Source organism: Oryza sativa, chromosome 4, assembly GCF_034140825.1.
Source record: "Oryza sativa Japonica Group chromosome 4, ASM3414082v1".
Taxonomy (NCBI): domain Eukaryota; kingdom Viridiplantae; phylum Streptophyta; class Magnoliopsida; order Poales; family Poaceae; genus Oryza; species Oryza sativa.
In genome coordinates this window covers 12,103,242-12,123,656 of record NC_089038.1, presented here as the reverse complement: position 1 = coordinate 12,123,656, position 20,415 = coordinate 12,103,242, and the positions used below count along the sequence as shown (strand labels likewise).

At 40.0% G+C, this 20,415-nt stretch overlaps 2 protein-coding genes across 7 annotated transcripts; one reads left to right on the top strand and one right to left on the bottom strand.

Moving 5' to 3' along the window:
• LOC4335368 (uncharacterized) lies at positions 1-1,081 on the top strand. Its single transcript, XM_015780894.3, has one exon. It carries the CDS (start codon positions 143-145, stop codon positions 737-739), a length of 597 nt encoding a protein of 198 aa, XP_015636380.1. The 5' UTR covers positions 1-142; the 3' UTR covers positions 740-1,081.
• A 321-nt stretch (positions 1,082-1,402) lies between these two features.
• On the bottom strand, positions 1,403-19,837 carry LOC9268155 (uncharacterized). Of its 6 annotated transcripts, XM_066309714.1 has the most exons (27): positions 19,584-19,837; positions 19,380-19,495; positions 19,156-19,291; positions 17,176-17,274; positions 17,019-17,087; positions 16,805-16,939; positions 16,649-16,717; positions 16,128-16,183; positions 15,780-15,939; positions 14,706-14,870; positions 13,836-13,920; positions 13,557-13,760; positions 12,919-13,010; positions 12,793-12,835; positions 10,523-10,680; positions 9,777-9,887; positions 7,623-7,691; positions 7,350-7,493; positions 7,152-7,226; positions 6,901-7,077; positions 6,724-6,809; positions 5,093-5,147; positions 3,176-3,301; positions 2,974-3,087; positions 2,079-2,198; positions 1,783-1,921; positions 1,403-1,708 (listed from the first exon to the last, which is right to left on the bottom strand). In XM_066309714.1, exons 1-26 carry the CDS (start codon positions 19,728-19,730, stop codon positions 1,847-1,849), a joined length of 2,886 nt encoding a protein of 961 aa, XP_066165811.1. In that variant the 5' UTR covers positions 19,731-19,837; the 3' UTR covers positions 1,403-1,708; positions 1,783-1,846. The 6 variants fall into 6 exon arrangements, with proteins under 6 accessions (XP_066165811.1, XP_066165810.1, XP_066165812.1 ...); XM_066309713.1 differs by having other exon boundaries at positions 16,649-16,939; positions 19,584-19,764; XM_066309715.1 differs by lacking the exon at positions 16,128-16,183 and having other exon boundaries at positions 16,649-16,722; positions 19,584-19,764.
• Positions 19,838-20,415: the final 578 nt, after the last annotated feature.

Here is a 20,415-nt window from a genome sequence, read left to right as displayed (position 1 = left end):
CTCCCTTCCTCGTTTCTCCTCTTTCCTCTCTCATCTCGCTGTAGTCCACACGCGGACATGCCGCCGCCGCCTCTGCACTGCGCCGCCTGCCTGCCTGCCGCGACCCCATTTTGTCCGCCATCCGTGCTGCACCTGCGCCTCGATGCCAGCCAATAGATCGACGACCGGCGGCCCCAGGCGCACTGCGTGCTCGACCACGCCGCTTCCTCTTGTTCTGCGCTGCTCGGCTTGCTGTCGTGGTTGTTGCTGTTGTGTGTGGAGACCCGGTGGGTGCCCCGTACCCGTTGCGGGGACGGGGACGGGGACGGGGGAAATCTACACTCGTGTGCGGGGATGGGGAGGGTGGCGTTCGATTTTTTCTGCTGCGGGGGTGGGTACGGGGTGGTCGCACCCGACGGGCGCAGCCCCGTTGCCATCCCTAACCATGAGCGATGGCCACATCGTCCAGGTGCGCTACGGTGACACAGGTGCGGGATTGGGGAGGAGGAGCGGGTGGTCGTGGCGGAGCCACCCTGGATGCAGCGAGGTGGCACCTGCTCATGTTGTACACCGACCTAGCACCATGGTTCAAGTACGCCACCGTGTGCGCCCACGAGCTCAGCTCCTGGTGCCACCTCTCTCACTCGCCTCGACGGGACAGGTGCATCCATTGTCGCCACAGACGACGCCGACGATGCGAGAGAAGAGGAAGGGAGAGAAGATGGCAAAGAGAGAGGGTAACCGACTCACTGACATGTGAGTTCCACAATATTTCTGAATTTTGTCAGCACCACGTTAGCAGAAACCGTCATCCAAATCGACTTGGGAAGGGTGTGTCATATCTAGTTCTACGGTGCAAGATGAATTTTAGACTCAACAATTGAGGGACCTAAGTGAACTTATTCCTTTCCACTGCAGTTGCTAACTTGCTATCATGTATAGTTAGTTGAACTAGCTAGCACTGTTGCGCCACGGGTGCCTTTGCGGTACTAGGCTGCGAATGGATTTACGGGCCTGTTCACTTTGATGCGAAAAAAACCTTACCAAATTTTGGTAAAGTTACCAAAAAAAAATAGCTATATTTAGTTTGCTGCCAAATTTTGGTAATTATATAAAAAATCCTACCAAAATTTTGGTATCAAAGTGAACAAGCTCTACATTATTTCCGTATAGTTGGGCCACGCAGAAAAGGACCGACGAGCTTGGTGATAATTAACTATATACACGAATGACTCACGATGAAAACTGAGCAAGACTTGTACAACGCCGCATACAGACGCCACGCCACAAGAAGCTCCTATGATATCATTTTTCCTCTCATGTGGGTTGATATATGAGCCTCTCCCACGAACTGAGGCTCATATATCAGTCACTTGAAGTTATAGTTAAGTCAGAGGGTAATAAGTTAGAGGATCCTGGTTCCTACGGACGCAACATATCCCATCTGTTTTTCCATCGCCAATTAACCATGTGGTACTCGTATCGATACAAGTCCATTCTGAAAACTGTGGCATGGGACTCAACAAATCAAAGCTCAGTAGAAACCGGTACCCTCCCAAGAATAGACTTTGTAGCAAACATTCAACTGTATCATATACATCTTTTCTTTTTCGTTAGTAACTTGCAACTAAAACTGCGGTTACCTGTAGTATGCATGATTGAACAAGTCAGTCCACCTGCTAACTCAAGAGGATTCTTCTCATCACATCGCATCAAAGAGCGAAAAGTCCTGAAAATGATCAAAGTAAATGTCGACAGCACATTTTCTGAAAGACCGGTCACAGGTATTGCGTGAAAACAAACCTTATTAGGATTAGTGCTGAAAGCAGCACTAGTGAGGTCAAGTTGGGGTCAAATGTATGAATTGTCAGCGCCTTAGCGTCGTCTTTTTCTGGAAGAGTGAGTATCCAACAAGAGCAGACAGTAATATAGTCCATAAAACCTGCAGAACACAAGGGGTTTTAACTGATGAACCATGATATGCAATATTTAATTGTTTAATCGAACATAATGCCAACGCATGCAAACTGAATTAAATCTTAAGGCAGTTGAGAAAGAATATGGGTCTTGAACAGCATCTGAAAATAAAGAGAAATTACCATATTAATTGTATTCCATCTCTCAAGCCTCCTTAACCTAGATTGCACATCATCAAGCACACTATCTGTAGAAGAAACTTCTCTTGTAGGTGAAGATAAATCTGAATTGAAGCTACCTCCCTGCACCACAGAATTATTCAATATATGAGAATAAAGTTAAGAAAGAACAATAGCTAATTAGCCATAGAATCTGATCATACAAACACATCTGCTATTACAGTTCCGTCGAGGAAAATCTCGAATAAGTATACTACAAGTTGTAAACTAAACAAAACGAAGTAACTAGAATCCTCAAATCAAAACTAGCGCATGACATGCAGTCACACAGCTGATGGAATCATTTACAGCATACATTAAATGATTAAAAGTAACATAACTTTTTGATATAGGAAGGTGCACGTCATAGCATACATGCACATACTCATACATATAGCTGATGGAGACATTTACAACATACAATAAAAGTAACATTGAATTCATAAAAATAAGTGTATAAGATGTGGAGAGGAAGATACTACCACTGACACTAACTTCTTTTAAAGGACCAATAGACATTTTTTTTAGATGAAAATAGCTACAGTTAAACATGATACAGCCTTTGGAAAATCATCTGTTAACTGTCTGATGTTTGGTAAATAATGTATGGATAAGCATGCTACATGGACTTGAACCAATCAAGCAACCATGCTCAATGGCCTATTTTAAACCACCGACCAGGTGACCACACTACGAAACATAACCGCGTCCAACACAAAAGGCAATTTGCTAGTATGTTCTCCCACAAACAGTTGTAAAGAACAAATACTTATGTTCTGACTACCCTAAATCATAGCCATAAAAAATATCCCATAATGTAACAGTAGTATTTACAACTAGTTGGTTTGAATTAACATACTTGTGACTGGATAAACTCAACAAGTTCTTGTAGCCTAGCAGCTTGTTGGTTATGAATACCAGTATGAACATTTTCATCCGCTGGCAAACTCTCCAGAATAATTTGAAGATAGCTCTGCAGAGCAGAATAAAATCATGAAACTGATATGCAATAATGTGTGTGCAAATTAATCAATTTAACTAGCTAGGATTTTCTAGGAGACCTTTGTCGTGTATGAATCATCTAAGCTGAGTGCAGATGCAGCAGAGGAAACTATTTCCTTGTTCGTTCCTTTAATCTGAAGATACGGATTTGTCTCACCTTGTAGACTATCAACCTCTATAAGAATCTTCAATCAAGTAAACAAACGTTTTAGAAGTTAGTGGTTCCAGAACCAATGACAATTGCAAAAACAGGAAATCCGCTGGCATCATCATAATGTTAACTAACTTCTGTAAAAATATTACAATTATGAAATGAGAAATATGGGGAAAAAGTAGGCATTATCATAAAGCAGCTTCAAATCAGAAAAATATTAGCTGTTCAAATTCTGTGCAACTGGGAACAACAATGTCCTGATCTGACTCCTAATCCCAGTAAGTATGAGAACACTCAACAATGTCCTAATCCCAACAAGTATGAGAACACTCAAAAAAAAGTGGTGAAAATTATTCCAATGCAAATAAATATTATTCCATCGACCCAAACATACATAATAAATTTATTCATATACAAGAGTGTCACTATTCCTAAAGCATACCAGAACTTTCATTGAATAAACTTTTTCTTTCAACAATTCAACAGATATGAATACTACTACCTCCGTTTTTTAATATATGATGCCGTTGACTTTTTGACTAACGTTTGATCATTCGTTTTGTTCAATTTTTTTGTGCAAATATTAAAAATTTAAGTCATGCTTAAAGAACATTTAACGATAAATCAAGTCACAATAAAATAAATAATAATTACATACATTTTTTTGAATAAGATGAATAGTTAAATGTATCTTAAAAAGTCAACGGTGTCATATTTAAAAACAGAGGGACTATAGTTTTCTGCATAGATATCAATACAGGTAGAGTACAGGTTGAGGCACAACTGTTAACCAAAACAATTTTAATTTACAAATACTTCAAACCGCATCATTTTATACTATATATAGTGAGTCAACAACAGTAACTTAAACTCCATTCATTTGACTGTTTCACAATATAAATCAGAACCAACCATACACACAGAGGAAGCACTCAAAAATTTCTGAAGGAATATTTGGTAGGTACTATGTCTAAAATTTCATAAAAATGCATCAAACTAGGTGAAATTTTCCATGATTTCTATATATCAATATCTTTGAGGAAAATATTAGCCAGCAGCCCAGGCCCAGCACTTGCTGACAATTTTTTGGCCATATCAGCCAAAACATCAGAAAGTAGACAAAGAGTGTCTCCAAAGATACATTATTTAAACTACGGCAGCAGCGCAAAGATTGTATCCTGCCTTTTTGAGTTTACCGGAGGAGGGGACACTACCCACAGTTCAAGGAAATGCACCTATAACAGCACATCCCATGGTTCATTTATAATAACTTGCCCAACAATTACTATAAGACTTACGCTTCATTCTATTCAGATGGTAGAGCAATTAGCTCGTTGGCTTACCAGCGAAGACACCCAATGAGTGCTAGATTAATTAAGTTTAACCATTACAAACATGAAAAATGAATTTGCTTAAATTTTTGAAGGAACTTCCATATACTACCTCCGTCCCAAAATAATTGTATTTCTACACAAATGGCCACAATAACCCTACATGCATAGAACAAAAGAAAGGTTGAGGCAGATGGAGAAGGAATGATGGGAGGGCAGAAGGCAGAATATCTCCTTCTAACTAATTGGATGGGTATCACCTTATTACAAATACAATTTTTTTGGGACAAAATTTGAATGGTAGATATACAATTATTCTGTGACAACTTTAGCAGTTTGAAAAGTGGGCCCATGATAATCTAGTAACCAGTAGCTGAAAGGAACTGAGCCTCATAAAGAAACATCACACATTGATCATATGAAATGCATGTACTCATAACTTATTATACAGAAAGAATGAAAAGAAATATAGATTTGATGGAAATAATAACCTTTCCATCTTGGTAAATCGTTGCAGAAGCTTCAATATATGCCACAGCTCGGTAACTATTAGAAAAGGAAGTAAGCATATGAGCAAATTTCAAGATATGCCCTAGTGCATGAAAATTTTCTTATATATCAAAGTTATCTTTCAGAGTATCAGCAGACAGTCACTAATGACTAATCTACAATCACACCTATTTATCAAGTTTGATGTTTCTTGGAGGGTCGCCCAAACATTAGTTAAACCACAATATTATGTTTTGTAAAGTTGTTAGGGATTTCATAAATAAAAAAAAATGTTAGGGACTTCATCAAAAAAATGCTAGGGATTTATACAGAACTAATTAGTTCCTACTTGATCCAACTAGGTAACTTCTTTGATCATTTAGTGTTGGACACGTAATGTTAGGGACTTCATGAAAAGAATGTTAGGGACTTCATCATTTAGTGTTGGACACAGAAGTATTGAGATAGAGTTGCCCATCAGGAGGATTAAATAGTTGTAACAATGGTAAAACTTAATGATGAGTAAATTGCGCATAAACTTAGAGTGGAGATACCACATAAATCCCTATACTTCAGAGTTTTCTAGATGGACCACATAAGCTTGAAAAAATATTCAAATTGTGTCACAACTTAACAGGAGGGATCAGGTTCAGTGCTAGAGAGGTTGAAGCAGTGTAGCCCAGTCAGTAAGCAACTAAAATCATGTAGCACAAGAAGCTTAATATCTCTTCTGTGAAGTTAACCAACGATGCCAGGGCTTGATTAGACACTAATGCAGGTTTTTAGGAGAAAATACAATGCTTTGTGCTCTGGTATGTGCACTTGCCTTCTTGGTGCTTATTTATTACTCCCTCCATCCCAAAATATAATGGATAATGCCCATTTCATTTGTCCAAAAAGGGGATTTTGAGATCCCGAGGCATATAATACAATAGCTTTTTGTAGTTTAATCCTCACCTACTAGCTTTTGTACTTGTTTAGTCGTTTATTCTCCATATGCCAACCTTTGTACTAGTGTATTTCCCCAGCTACCAACGTTTGTACCACCTTTTCATGGGTTTGAGGAATGTGTTTGTCCTTTTCCTACTTATTTGTTAAAAAAAAATGGTATAATCCCTTGCATTTTGGGACAGGGGGTAGAACACTAGTTGACATGCATGATTCTCCTCGAGGTTGTTCTTATGAACAGAAGACCATGAGTTGAGCATAATATTGATGATATTTTGCTAATCCAAGGCTTCAAAAGTCAACTCATGAATTCTATTCTGAATTGCAGATTGATGATGCAAGGAGAAACTTTTATCAGGCGATATGCTTCTGACATGATTTAGTATGATTTTAGCAAGAATCAATCATGATAAAGCATCAGTTGTAATCCATTGCTGAATCCAGCCTGAGTGAGGACAATGTGTTGGAAGACAGAAGTTGCCATGTACTCCCTCCGTTTCACAATGTAAGTCATTCTAGCATTTCCCACATTCATATTGATGTTAATGAATCTAGATAGACATCAATATGAATGTGGGAAATGCTAGAATGACTTACACATTTTGATAAAACATACAATCTCAATAAAAAGACCTCTAGAAAATCAGCTAAATTAATAATTAACATCATAAAGCATATCACTTACCCAAGCTTAAGAAGTCCTGCGACAGTGCTGGCACTAATGTCAAAATCAACCTTTGGCTGGATAATAAAATTTCCTTCCCTTATAGGCTACCATTAAATGAACAAAGGAAAAACGTAGCCTGTCATTGACTGTCTCATGAAAACACAAAGATAAATGGTATGCAAAAGGTAAACTAACCTCTCGTATTAACAGTGCAAATCTTCCTTCACATATTCGGACCCTAATACACTCGCCTTCTGTCAGCTGTCCACTCAACGGTATGCCAGGAAGTCTTAGATACACATCAGTAAAATTCTGGACACAGCTGCAGGCTTTACTAGCATCGAGTACTTTCAATATGTCTTGATAAGATACCTATTCATGAAACAAAAATAGATAAATAATCACCAACGTAATAATAAGATGAACAATATAAAGCTCAAACTTACCTGTTTTTTACTTTTTAGTACGAAAAGTGAGCTTTCAGGAGAGAGCACAGGGTCAAAGTCATTTTGAATCTTAAGCTGCAAAGCACGTGGAGAAGGAACATTGCGTGAGTCCAAACAAGTTACTAAATACATGATAATGGAAAGCCATAAATGATAAATATATATCAAATAGGTCAAATTCATGTTTCTTGTACCAACATGAGCATCGATAAGATGTGGTTCTATGTATTGCTGAAATAGCGGAAACACGGTAGTCATAATTTCACTCTGAGAAATAGAAAAGCCTGCACGATTCTTGTCTCTCTGTATTCTTGCAATAAGATGAGAATGTACTCCACCAACCTACTAGACAGAATGCAGTAAATTTCCAGGGAGATATTTATGATGTAAAAAAAAATCAAACTAGATAAACAGTTTTTTCAAGATTTGAATAAAATCTTACAACTTTTTTTTGAGGGTAAAAAATCTTACAACTGCAATCCATAAATCCAGTGATTTCCTTATAGCAGGATGCAAAGCATAGACACCTTCGAAGATTACCTAGTAGTCCAAAAGAGTAAGATAAGAAACAATGTTATCACTGAAATTTGAGGTTGATTGGTTCAAAATACCCAAAATAAAGGTTAATATCAAATCAAATTTTATATGTGTATTCGCTACATCAAATCTAATTGATTTTTTTTCTTGTACAGCACTCACAGTCAAGTATAACAGCTATCAACCACATCATATAGTTTCCAGTACAGAATAAGTAGAAGAATTAAAATAACTAACTACAATACCCTGTTTTTACAATTTTATGTTATCTTCAATAGAGTTGCTTACTACAAAAAGAAAGATGCCCTCACTAATTCTTGATTTGAAGAAGCCGTTTGAAGTTTTAAACATGTACCTCACTCTGATATTCTGTTTGCTACGTATAGAATATTTTGCATATGGAATTCATTTAACACCGCGATTCAACATAAGATATTATTATCGCATATTTAGGAAAAGGTCACAACACCAAAACAACATTATTCACCAAACAGGTGGAATTCCATTGACTATATGCCACTATTTTTAGTTGGCACTAGATTTTCCCTCCCAGTTCTTCATTTTTTTTTCTCGAAAATGCTTCATTTCATTAAGAAGCAGAAATACGTACAACAAAGCGGTCCACGAAGAAGGAACCCTCTAGAAAGAAAAAGGCATCACAAAAAGCGACGCGCAACAGATTACTCCTAGGAGCAGCTAACCAACCAAAGGAAGTGACCGATACAGGAACTCATTGAGAACCCTGGCACAAGCCGTACACCAAAGAACACTCTTTCTTGCTATTGCTTGCAAGACAACCACGGCGCTGGGCATGGCCTTATTGAAGACAATCATTCTGGTGCTTCCGAATTTCCCATGCCACTAGGATAATCAAGGAGTTCAATCCTTTCTTCGTCTCCTTGACCACCTTGGACTACCAACTAGAGAAGCGGGTTGCCGAAGGTTGGGGAAGGCATTATGGACCATCATAAGCTAATCATGAAATGACCAGTGAGACCCCATATCTGAGAGTGGCCACAGGACACCTAATCACACTTTGAAGATCTTCTGCCCACCAGAGACAATGAAAAATATAGTGCCTGTAGCACCATACAAGTGAACAAAGGCGGATGCTCGCCTTACAGCACCAAAGAGAGTGACTTGGTGTGAATCAGAGAACGCCGCCACCGGCACATAGTATAATAGACCAGTCCAGGCCAGAGGTTAAACTGGAAAAAGCCGGAACCAACAACCTTAGTGGTTCGGTTGACTGTAAGAATTGTTCACGCAATTGAACCAAAAGAAACAGACGTTTTCCGATGGAATTCCAGCAACTTATTGAGAACACACAGGCCGCAGTTCTCTTGGAGTCCAGCTAAGATATGGCCGTTGGGTCTAGAAACGCCTCTTGCTAAGGCTCAAGAGCACAGTGTTCCAAATATATGCGAAAAAATGGTTTTCCCACTTGTTTCAATGGCCATCTAAACTACTACGCTGATGTGTTCAAAGGAAATATGCATACAACATAAACATCCAGTCCTGCAGTATCCAGCTGACTGGCAAAGCAGGTCAGCCGGTCCGCCCTTTTTCTATTATGCACCAGCATCCTGCTCAAACGGCGTGCTCTGATATTCTGACTTCTGTTGAACCCAATAAATGATCTCAGAGCTAAATTGATGTTTCCAAGTAGCCCAAGAACTCCATCACAAGATTCTGCTTTCGCACACCTTGATTGTGTACATTCTCATGGAGTCATGGTGATCCCTAGTGAGGTCAAAAGTGATTGAGGAAGGCTGATAGAGTATTAGGACACCATAAGAGGAGAGGTATGGTTTCAATAGACAGTGAAGGAGATGATGAGTTGGGAGGAGAAAGGGGACAGAAAAATGGACAGTCCAAGTAACATAGTATGTATTACATCATGTGGGATTACAGCTTCTTAAGCAACAACGAATATTGTAGTATAAAAATAACCCCCCTCCATATGTGACATGGTAGTTACCAAACCAAGAATATTACCCAGAAATGAAAAATACTGGGTCCCTTCTGAACCATAACAAAATGTATGTCAATGAAAATATGAAAGAGAAAGATGGTTATGTATTTTACCACTCCACATTCCTCAGAGACTTGAAGCTCCTCGAATTTCTTTCTTTTGCACTTCTCAAAGTCAAAGCAAGGAACTTCTGCTTTGTGATTCTTTCTGATCTCCATAATGTTCTGCGGGGCGATAAGAGAATCGTCATTTAACAGGCACTATAGAACCCAACCATATGATTCCAGAAAAGAAAAGGCAGCATGCAAAATGCTGTGGAGTAAGAATAATTTTATCACCACTATTGAATGCTTAATATAACCAATACATATTTCTGGCAAATTAATGTCACATAATAATTTTCTGTCTCTGTTGAATTAAAATCAGTTTTGTAAATACAAGAATTATCTGGTAATGTGGTTGTTCACCACCAGATTTTGAACCCTAAATTCAAGTGATCTCGTATAGATAGAAACATGGTTCAAGAAGGCGCTAGGTGCTAGAGGGTCAGCAGAGCTGGTGCCTAGTGCCTAGCGGGCACCTAGGACATACCAATCATAGAATCCAAGAAATTATCAAGCATATTACATAGAGAAAAATAGCAACACAATAGCGCCCAAAGTAGGTTAGCCTCCTAATGCACTATCTAATGCCTAATCGTGGCAGCTACCAAGTGCCTAGGCGGCGCCTTGCATCGACTTTTAGAACAAGATAGAAATTTGGAAGCATGCTTGAAATATTTAAGATTCTAGTAGTTATGCACAGGAATTTGTAATTCACATGATAATACAGAAAAGGAATCAATATAAAAAGGAATCACCTTAGTAAGCAAACCTATATCCAATGAGCTATACTCATCATATTTATAATCCCTAACTTGTTCAGGCTTATAATAACTCTCCAAGCTTATAACTTCACAACCAATTATATTGGCCATCTTCTGAGCTAAACTTGTCTTGCCTGATCCACTAGGGCCACCTACAAATAAACAGTGTATCAACTTAAACAGCGACAGCATAGTCAGTAAATGTAATTTGCTGGGTGTGTGGGTCATATCATTTTTGCACAAGTTTAACAGAATTATTATTACAGAATCAATCTATTCCATACAATATAAAATTCTTAGAAGAATTCTTGTATTCACATACATGGACTAGTAAAAAAACAGATGGGGCGCAAATAATCGCTCAGTAATCTGCCAGAAGGCCCATTTATGTTTATTGTCTGCTTTAGCACACATTTTCACAATAGATGGTTGTTCGCCATAAATAAGGGACAATTGCTTATATTTAGAAGCCGAACTACCAAATTGACCCTACTTTTTCAGGTTTGCTCATTTGACCCTGTTTTTCAAAAGCGAAGCCACCATCTGACCCTGTTTTTACTAGTCCGTTAGGGTTTCAGTTAGAAAAAGAAAAAAAAATAATTTTACTCGCATGAACTGACCAAAATACCCCTCATCCCAACCTTTATCCCACATTGGCGTGGCTGGCCGGCGCGTGGAGGGACCAGGAGCAGGTGAGCAGCGGTGCTGGCAAGCAAAGAGAGGGACGGCAGTGGGCGCCAGCGTATGGAGGAGCAGCGGCGGCGGCTTCTGCCGCACAGAGAGAGGAAGGGAGGGGCAGCGCCGGCGCGCGGACAGGCGGCGGCGCCTGTTCGCGGAGGAGCAGCGCGCCGGCTTTTGCCGCGCTGAGGGAGGGACGGCTCCAGCACGTGGCAGGAGGAGCAGCGGAGCTGGCGCCGGCTGTTGCCGCGTGGAGGGAGGAGGGATGGGCGGCGACGGCTGCTGCCGTGTGGAGGGAGGAAGGGAGGGAGGGCCAGCTCCGGCGCGCGGAAGGAGGAGCGGCGACGCCGGCGCACAGAGGGAAGAGGAGCAGCGGCGCGGGCGCGTGTAGAGGCGGTGGTGGCGATGCGTGGATAAGCAGCGGATGGTGCGGCGCTGATGGGGAAACGCGCGGGCCGGCGCTTGCTGTGTGGATGGAGTGCGTGGCCGTGTGGACGGAAGCGTGCAACGCTTGCCTGGCTCAGCCGGAGGCACAGGTCCTGCGTGAGGCGCTCATGTGGCCCACATCCTTGCTCGCTCTTGCTCTACCCACACCTCCTCTCTATACCTTGTTCTACTAGATCTGGAAGTTGCTTTGCTCTTGTTTTGCTGATCTGATTGAATAATCTCTCTTGTTTTACATGTATTAATTTCACACTTTTTTTTTTTTTTGCTTTGGGGTCGACACAAATTTGAGCTTCGTGATTTGCTTGGGGCAATTGTTGGATGTGAAATAGCATATATGCTTTTCTTTCTTCAGCGTGCAATTGGATGGATAATATATTTCCAAAGTTTTATTAAAATTCAGTCATCTTTGCTTAAGTTATCAAATCTAACTCAAATTCACACACAATTTGTCAATTCCAAGTCAAATTTATTAAAACTTTCATCACATACACCGAGTACACAAAACTAAGCCAAATAAATAAAAACTCAGAGAGTATACTCAAAATGAGCAGGGGTATAAACGGCATTTGGCCCCTAAGTTAACACCGTTAGGTTGGCCTGATAGAATAGGGTCATAGCTAATGTTCATTTTTGAAAAGCGGGGTCAAATAAGCAAAGTTGAGAAAATAGTCAAACTGGTAGTTAGCTTTCAAAACAGCGTCAAACGTGCAATTGCCCCATAACTTAAATATATTACAAAAAAGGCATGACATGTAGCCCCAGCAACTGGTACAACAAACCCACAGAGAATTGTAATACAAGTTAATCCTAAAATAACAGGTGTATAGGAATAGATTAGGCACAACCTATCAGGCACTCTTTTTTGCACAGCAAGCATACCATTATAGCACATTAAAAACTGGATCATGTGAAATTTGGAGATATAGATGCTCTGATATCACTTTAATGAAACTGGTAGTCATTGCAAGTGAGACTTGTCACAAGGGATATCTGGTGCAGATGTCTGACTAAATGATTTTAAGTTGCCCCAGCAAAGTAGAGTGAGTTGTTTTAGTTATTTATCATTCACAGCAAGCAGATGCTTGGTCTTAGTAAACACAAAACTACTGCTACTTTATTAACGGTAAAGATGTTATTACCAATCCCAACAATGACAGGAAATCCTTTGTTCTCCAACAATGCCTGAAAGACAACAATTAATGGAATATGTTACAGATCAGTAATGCGTAACTGTGATGAAAAAAATAGAATGTGGTTTCATTTACCTGAATTGCTTGAACTGATAGGAGAAGACCCCTATCTAAGTCATAGGAGTCTGGCAGTGGAGCTAACTGGATGTTACTTCCTGAAGAAGAATCTGCAAAAGTGTAAGAATATATTCAATGGATTTTCTACAGAAAAAATAATAAATAAATATGGTTTCCAATGTACTCCGTAATAGGCATGGTTGGGATTAGGGCACTTGCGCCTATTTCTAGTTGTGTATCCCTGGACCCAAGTGGCAGCGGTGCCATTGAGGCAGCCACGCCACAAGGGCAGGAGAGAAGGGGAAGACTAAATACTCTTGTTTATTACTTGCTTGATGAGTAAAATACAAACCCCGTCATATAGATGTGTTAGCTTGACCATTAAGAAACCTATCCCTAGTATTAAGAAAATAACTAACTTATAAGTCTAACCTTATCTCTAATAAGACCACCTGACATGAACTATCCACGCACGAAAATTAACCAAGTAGGTACTATTAATGCACAGTACCACCAGCCCTAGAGAGGCAGACCACTCTATGGGCCCTAATGGGCTGCACATGATATCCAATGACAAGAGAAAATGCCCTTTGTTTTAGCATTAAAGAACAGAATATGCAAGGCAAAAATCATAAATGAAAGCACAAGTTTAAAACCTTGATTGAACTGCCATTTTCCCATAACAGGCTCCTGGTCAAACTTTTTGGGTGGAGACCTCGTCCATGGTTGTGCAAAGTCATCAAAATTTGCAACATTTTCGGTCGAAACACGAATTGGCTTTGGTGCAACAATTTTTTTTTCTTGACTTTCAGTCAGTAATTTCCTTGAGATTGGTGGTGGCGTATTAAGTCGTGGGACCCCTGACAACCAACATGAAACTTATTAGTGGATAGAAATTATTGAAAATAAAAAACATGAAAACAAAAATGTTGCACCTTTGCTCTCTAGGATCATTTCAAGGTATGACTTCGTAATCCATGGCCCCTTTATACCGAGCTTTCTAGCTTCTGCTGCAACAATCTAAATTATGCAAGCCAGTTACATATTCATTTTTTTTCCAAAGTTCAATGACAACAAACATCAAAATAAACCTAAAGGTTGCAACATAGAAGTTTTATCGAGAACAGAACAAGATCATTTGGAATTCATAAACATATTATTCACTTCAAAAGATAAGGGTAGAAAATTTACATAGCTATAAACTTATCAACCAAGATCAATATAAATTATGCATCAGTCAATTTCACTGCAAATACATAACTCAACTGAATTAAAAAAAAAACAATTTCAACTCCAATTTCAAAATTTTCTTGGTAAAACTCCAGCAACCTACATAACTCCATTGTATGTTAATGAATTGAATGAATTGAAGACAATTCTTCTAATCAATGTCGCAGAAGGGTGATCTGATACACCTCAGTCTGCAATATGCTTTATATGAAAAGGTGAAAATAAAATGAGGAACACTGATCCGTTAGTGCACATTCAATAGAAGCCAGAAGTAACCAAAGTTGTTTATGAAAACTTCATCCACATCCTTGGAAATCAACAGTTTGCATCATTGCAATAGCAAAACAATATCTTTTGGTACAATAGAAAAGTGTGCATATGCATATTACAATGACGAGGAGATAGAGTGAACAATTACAGGAACTGGAGACAACGTTCAGTTAACTTAGAAACTAAATTTAACAGTTTAAATATTGCAGAGTAAACTAAAGTACAAGACAGAGAACTGGGTCATCATAAAAATTTGACTCTTGCCACAACATATAGGTAAATATGTGCTATCCGAAAGTGTATACCTTCCTACTTGGACCTTTTAGCACCAGAAATGTTTCATTTAGGGTGTCAATAGTCTCTGCTGCAATTAATAACTGATCTCTGCTGACAGATGTGCATGTACGTTTGAAGCTAACAACAACACTATATCCTAAGGCCAACAATCCTCCCAGAGTTGTACGTCCAACCTGAGACAAATTCAAATATATGAAGCAGGTCAGAAACTTAAACCTGTCAGTATTGTACTTTTTGTGTAGCACAAGGTTACCTCCATCCCAAAATGTACCTATTTCTAGATATGCACCTGTCCAAGTGAATAGCTAGAAATAGCAACATTTTGGGACGGAGGTACTGAAGTAGTACATCCCAAGTGACATTATCAGAAGATGATCCCCACCCAGCCTCCATGGAAAAGGGACATCTAGCACAAACTTGACTCCAATAGAACACTAATATTCAGATTTCATCTTACAGTCTTGTGTGTATGATCTTTTGTTTCAAATGCAATGAGCTCAACTGGTAACATCAAGCCCCATAAGATACAGATTAAATGCATTGGTTTCTAGGGAAATTGAAAAGGATCTACAACAATGAACACCAGGTATTTGGCCCTGTAATTTGTGTTTCCAGCAGTACTTCAGCTTCATTACATAACCAAAGAATTGTCTACCAGTTTTTGCTTGTTAACAGAAATAAACTGCATGGTTCTGCACTTCAACTACAATGCAGGAAAATTATTCGATCCTACACGCTATCATCAGTATAGAATTAGTTTGAAGAATTTCATAGATGATAGATCAGAAACAAATGGATTCATGATGATGAAAAGTCGAATAGGTTTATTTACATTATGCAATAGTAGCTGATTTATCCCCAAAGTATCAGAATATAAAAAATATTAATATTTAAGGAGGTAAAAGCAACATGGAGTAAGAATTGTACTGTAGTCAATGAATATGTAGTAGCAGAGAAATGCAAGGAAACTAAAAGTACATATGCAAAACACATCAGCACACCCTTATTGTTTTTGGTTACGTCCAAACATTACACTTGTATGTAAAACCCCAAATTTCAAGATAATAAGATCACTTGTGTACCTCAAACTCAGCTTTTGGACGGATAATAAAGTATTTGTCCACAATCCTCTGATCCCCAAGAGACAAGTAATATCTTATTCCACATTGCCTAACTTTAATCCAATCATCAATTTTTATTTCCTCGGAAGCAAAAGGTGGCCTAAGGTACATCTCAATAAAGCTGAAAATACATAAGAAAGAAACTATCACAAATTGAAGGGGCATATTCCCCACAAAAAAAATGAAAATGGACATATCCACACACATAAGCTTGATAAAAGTATAAGGGGATTGAATATCAACCAATCAGATCTAGAAGTATATATGAACATTCATGAAGAAATGTATTAAGTGATATATATGACTCACTTCTCAGTTTCTCCTTCATTTTGATTAAAAAAATACAAATTATGTCCATCTGGTAACTACAAAGACATAAGCAAAGTTAAAGAAGAAAAGAAGGTGAAAATAGTCGGTGCAAAAAACAAGCATTAGTAACAGCATATCTTGATTGTCAACTCTTATGCAGAACCTCCTTTGTTGGAATACTAAAAACTAAAATAAAGTAAAATAGAGCCTCATTCAACGCTAATTTCTGGGGCAAACTATGCTGACACGAAGTGACCTCATACATTTTGGAGCCATTTCAAATAATAAAAACACATGCTTCCATTTCAAACAAATATAAATGTAGATTTCAAGAAACTACAAATCATATATCCCTGTTCAAAGCTTTGGCATATTTTGCATTAAGTGTGGTTGCTTGCTGACTTGTTGCATTAAATAAACTACAGCCATGAAACAAACATAAAGCTTAAACAGTTGAAAAGGAGACAAAGCTTCAGTTAGATACATAATATGTTGTCTACCGACCGGAAACCAATGCTGACCTCGTTTTTGCATTTAAGCTTGTAGTATGGTTCTCGGAATGAGCAGACAAAGCTGTTGTCGATTCTAATCTGCACTAGCAAGTAGCAACTCAAATAAAAAAGAATCAAATGGTACCTACAGACTATAAAAAGGCAAAAAAGGTACAAGATGTATACTTGAGCATGATGCAAGTCTGGCTCAATATGCTTTCTAAACAAGGGAAATATGCTATCAATCAGATAGTCCAACGAGCAAGAATCTCCAATATCATGCTGGACTTTAGACAGAAGGCTAAAATGAACACCACCAACCTGAAGTTCATGGGTGAAATTATTGAGATAAAATAACTGTTCTATAATGAAAAATATTTAGGGCAATTATAATTTTTACCACAGCAACACGAATATCAAGCAGTGACCTCAGTGTTGAATGAAGAGCATAAGCACCATCAACAATCACCTACAAGGATATGTTGTATCAAACTAGCAAAGATATCTGATTCTAAGGTTGCCAAATGTTCATAGCATGTATTTCTGAGATATTTCACCACTCCAGATGGCGAAATCTTCAGTTGCCTCCATCCTGTACGTTTCTTCTCTTGAAAATCAACCAATGGCATCAATGTATCTTTACCCTTTACAAGATCCTGCTCAGCAGACATGATTGTAAGGATACTTGTAATACACCTAAATAAGCAGAAAATTGTCAAGGTGGCAAACAAATGAAGAAAATTTTGTACAAATAGATTACTCAAAGGAGTCTGGATATTGATCCAAATAGATGCATCAATTACAAACAACAAGCATGACACTTTTAGAACATTGGAGAAAGCAGAAATGTGTGCATTCCAGCAGGCAGCAGGTAAAGGAGTAAAGCAAGCAACCCTTATAGACCAAAAACGATCGGCTGGATTGTCACTAAAACCAGCAACAGTATAGCAGAGAGATTGGGCATTTCTAAGCCCAGAAAATATGCCAGATCACACATGACCAGCATATTTCCTCATAGCAAATCTACGAGGTGGGAAATTAGGTCCATTATGTATTTCAAAATAAACAGGGTAGAACCCATGCAAATTTGGATTATTTGGTTTCCAAAAGAGAAAGTACTTGAATTGTATTACAATACTACTACTGATCTCTTCATTAATCATTATGGTCGTATGCATGAATGACCAATTGAACACATAGAGGAACACACTAGTAACCTCCACAATGAACATTTTCTTTATTGTTGTTGTTTCTCTCTTCCAATGCAATCACAATATTAACCTATCCAATTGTTTAGACATCTAATGTATTCAGACAACTTTTCAAGGCCTCATTAAAAATAGAATTTATACACAGTTTAAGAATTGTTGAAAATACATAAATAATATCAGAGGGTAATAAATCAAAACAATAATAGCAGAAGAAAGGCTCTAGGGACTAAAATACTACAAGCACATGGGCCCATGAACCAAACAAGTTTATGCAGCATTTTTTTCGTCATTTCGGCAAAAATACTCGATAATTGTGCAACATGATGAATACCGCTGCAAAGTGTCATAGAAAAGCACTGGACCTACAATTATCAGTTATGCAGGCATATGCAGCTCGAATGGCTTTGGCATTAAACACAGGAAAAGGCTGTAAGACGAGAATAAGGCATACTAGCAACTCAATTGCACGTCTTCCAGATATTATGACCAGTAGTTGATTTCACTAGTAGAGGCTCCATTTTTTCCAGAAGCTATTTATAATTCCAACTTTCCATTGGAATGCACAGACCTTGACACAGTAATTACACTCAACAGCATCACCAGCATAGCTACACGCCTACACATCGTCATCATACTAGCATTTTGCTACCATTTCGGTTTTCCCTTTGAAAACATGGTAAAAGAAAAGGTAAATAAATATTCCAATACAATTGGTGTGCATGTAAACTGTTCTGCAACCTCCAGATGTAGAGGGCACAATGGAAGCACAAATTGAATGCTCCTCCTAGATTAGGAACACCCATTTACCCCACTTTCCCAATTCCTGTATCATTTGACTCCTTGCAACTACATAGTATCAAACCACTAGACTTGATCATCTTTTAACATTTTTTTTTTATAATTTGACCATGTCATGTAAAGTTGGCTTGGTAAAAAATAATTATTAACAGAGGGATATCAATTGACAATAGTTATCAAGAAGAAACTGTTGTTTTGGTTTTGGACCAAATGGACTGCGATCAAATTATCCGGCTGTATAGAGGGCTAGAACATAAAGTGGCACGGAGACAAGAAGCTGGACATTTCTCTTTCTGAAAATAACTCTACTTCCCCCATTTGTATCCATCCATCAACTCTATTCTCCAACAACAACCACTAGCCCACCCTATCAATGGTAGTAGTACAATGGAACAGAGCATTCAAGCCCACCATTTGTCACGCCATTCTGACCTAGTGACCTGCCATTAAAGCAAGCACCCTGCACGTATCCAATCCCCACCCCTCCAAAAAAAATCCCCAAAATCGAAGGAACGTGCGGGCACGGACCTGGAGGTTACGAGCGAGGGCGTCGAAGTCGATGGCGTCAACGTCGCTGCCGTCGTCGGCCCCGGCCACCGTGCGGTAGTCCTCCATGGAGACGATCACGACGCACCCCAGCACCGACGCCACCTTCTCCGCCAGGCTGCGCCCGGCACAAAGTGCACAACACCACCACCACCAATCAGCAACAGCAACCAGCGCGCGGCGGGAAGGAGGGGAGCGGCCCGTACCTGGTCTTGCCGGAGCCGGTTGGCCCGCCGATGCCGACGGTGACGACGAGGCCGTCCTTGCGCTCACGCAGCTCCTGGATCGCCTTGACGAGGAGGTAGAAGCCGCGGTCGAAGGACTGGGGATGGAATCCAAGCCAAGCCAGCACAGCGGATTAGAACAGCAAAATGGAGGAAGGATCGAGAAGGTTGGGGAGGGGGAGTTACCACGTGGAGGGGGAGGGACTGGAGGATGGAGGAGGCGGCGGCGGCGGAGGCGGAGGCGGAGGTGGGGGAGGGAGGGGAGGAGGGGTGGTGGAGGAGGAGGTCGCGGCCGCCGGCCTCGAGGCAGCGCTGCACGAGGTCGGCGTCCATGGCGGGCGGCGAGGTGGGGGAAGGAAGGAAGAGGGGGGGGGGGGGGGGGGGAGTGGGGAGGAAGGAAGGAAGGGGGAGGAGGCGGCGGAGGGGGTGGGTTGCTTTGCTTGCTTGGAAGTTGGAACCGCCGCAAGTTGCGGCTGCTGCTGCGGCTTTGGCGTGTGGGACTCTCCACCGGGTTTGGGTCGCACCGGAACGACCTTTGGCCCCCCACCTGGCGGTCGCATAATATTACCGTTACGGGGTTACGGCGGGGTCACAGTGTCACACCGGACCAAAGGCGGACGCATAATGTTACCGTTACGGCTTGGTCACACCGGAACGACTGCGTCTACGTATCTGTTGGCTGCAGAAGGTAGCATCTCCAAAATAGGTTCCTAAAAACATAAATTTTGAGAATTTGATCAAAACCAGGCCTCCAATAGACTTATAAGAGCATCACCAACAGCATCCCAAAATTTGGTTTTTCAGAATCCTAAAAGAAATTTAAGGTGTGAAAATAATCATCTCTCCAAGAGATGACCTATAATTAATTCTCTAAGACTGAAAAGTAGACCCTATAAAACTACAATCAGAAATATGTTTCCTTCCTCCTCCCGCAGTGATCATGATCAGCCTCGACACTTGCTGTCAGCACGATTGCATTCACCTCCCATCCCACAACGTTGCTCTCCCCCGCCACGAC

Excerpts from the sequence above, each read along its gene's own strand:
- LOC4335368 (XM_015780894.3), top strand. The coding sequence starts at position 143 with ATGCCAGCCAATAGATCGACGACCGGCGGCCCCAGGCGCACTGCGTGC.
- LOC9268155 (XM_066309713.1), bottom strand. The coding sequence starts at position 19,730 with ATGGACGCCGACCTCGTGCAGCGCTGCCTCGAGGCCGGCGGCCGCGAC. Across the intron at positions 17,275-19,155 it reads CCCTCGCTCGTAACCTCCAG|GATCTTGTAAAGGGTAAAGA; the intron begins GTCCGTGCCCGC and ends TCTGCTGAGCAG. Across the intron at positions 14,871-15,779 it reads GTCCAAAAGCTGAGTTTGAG|GTTGGACGTACAACTCTGGG; the intron begins GTACACAAGTGA and ends AATTTGTCTCAG.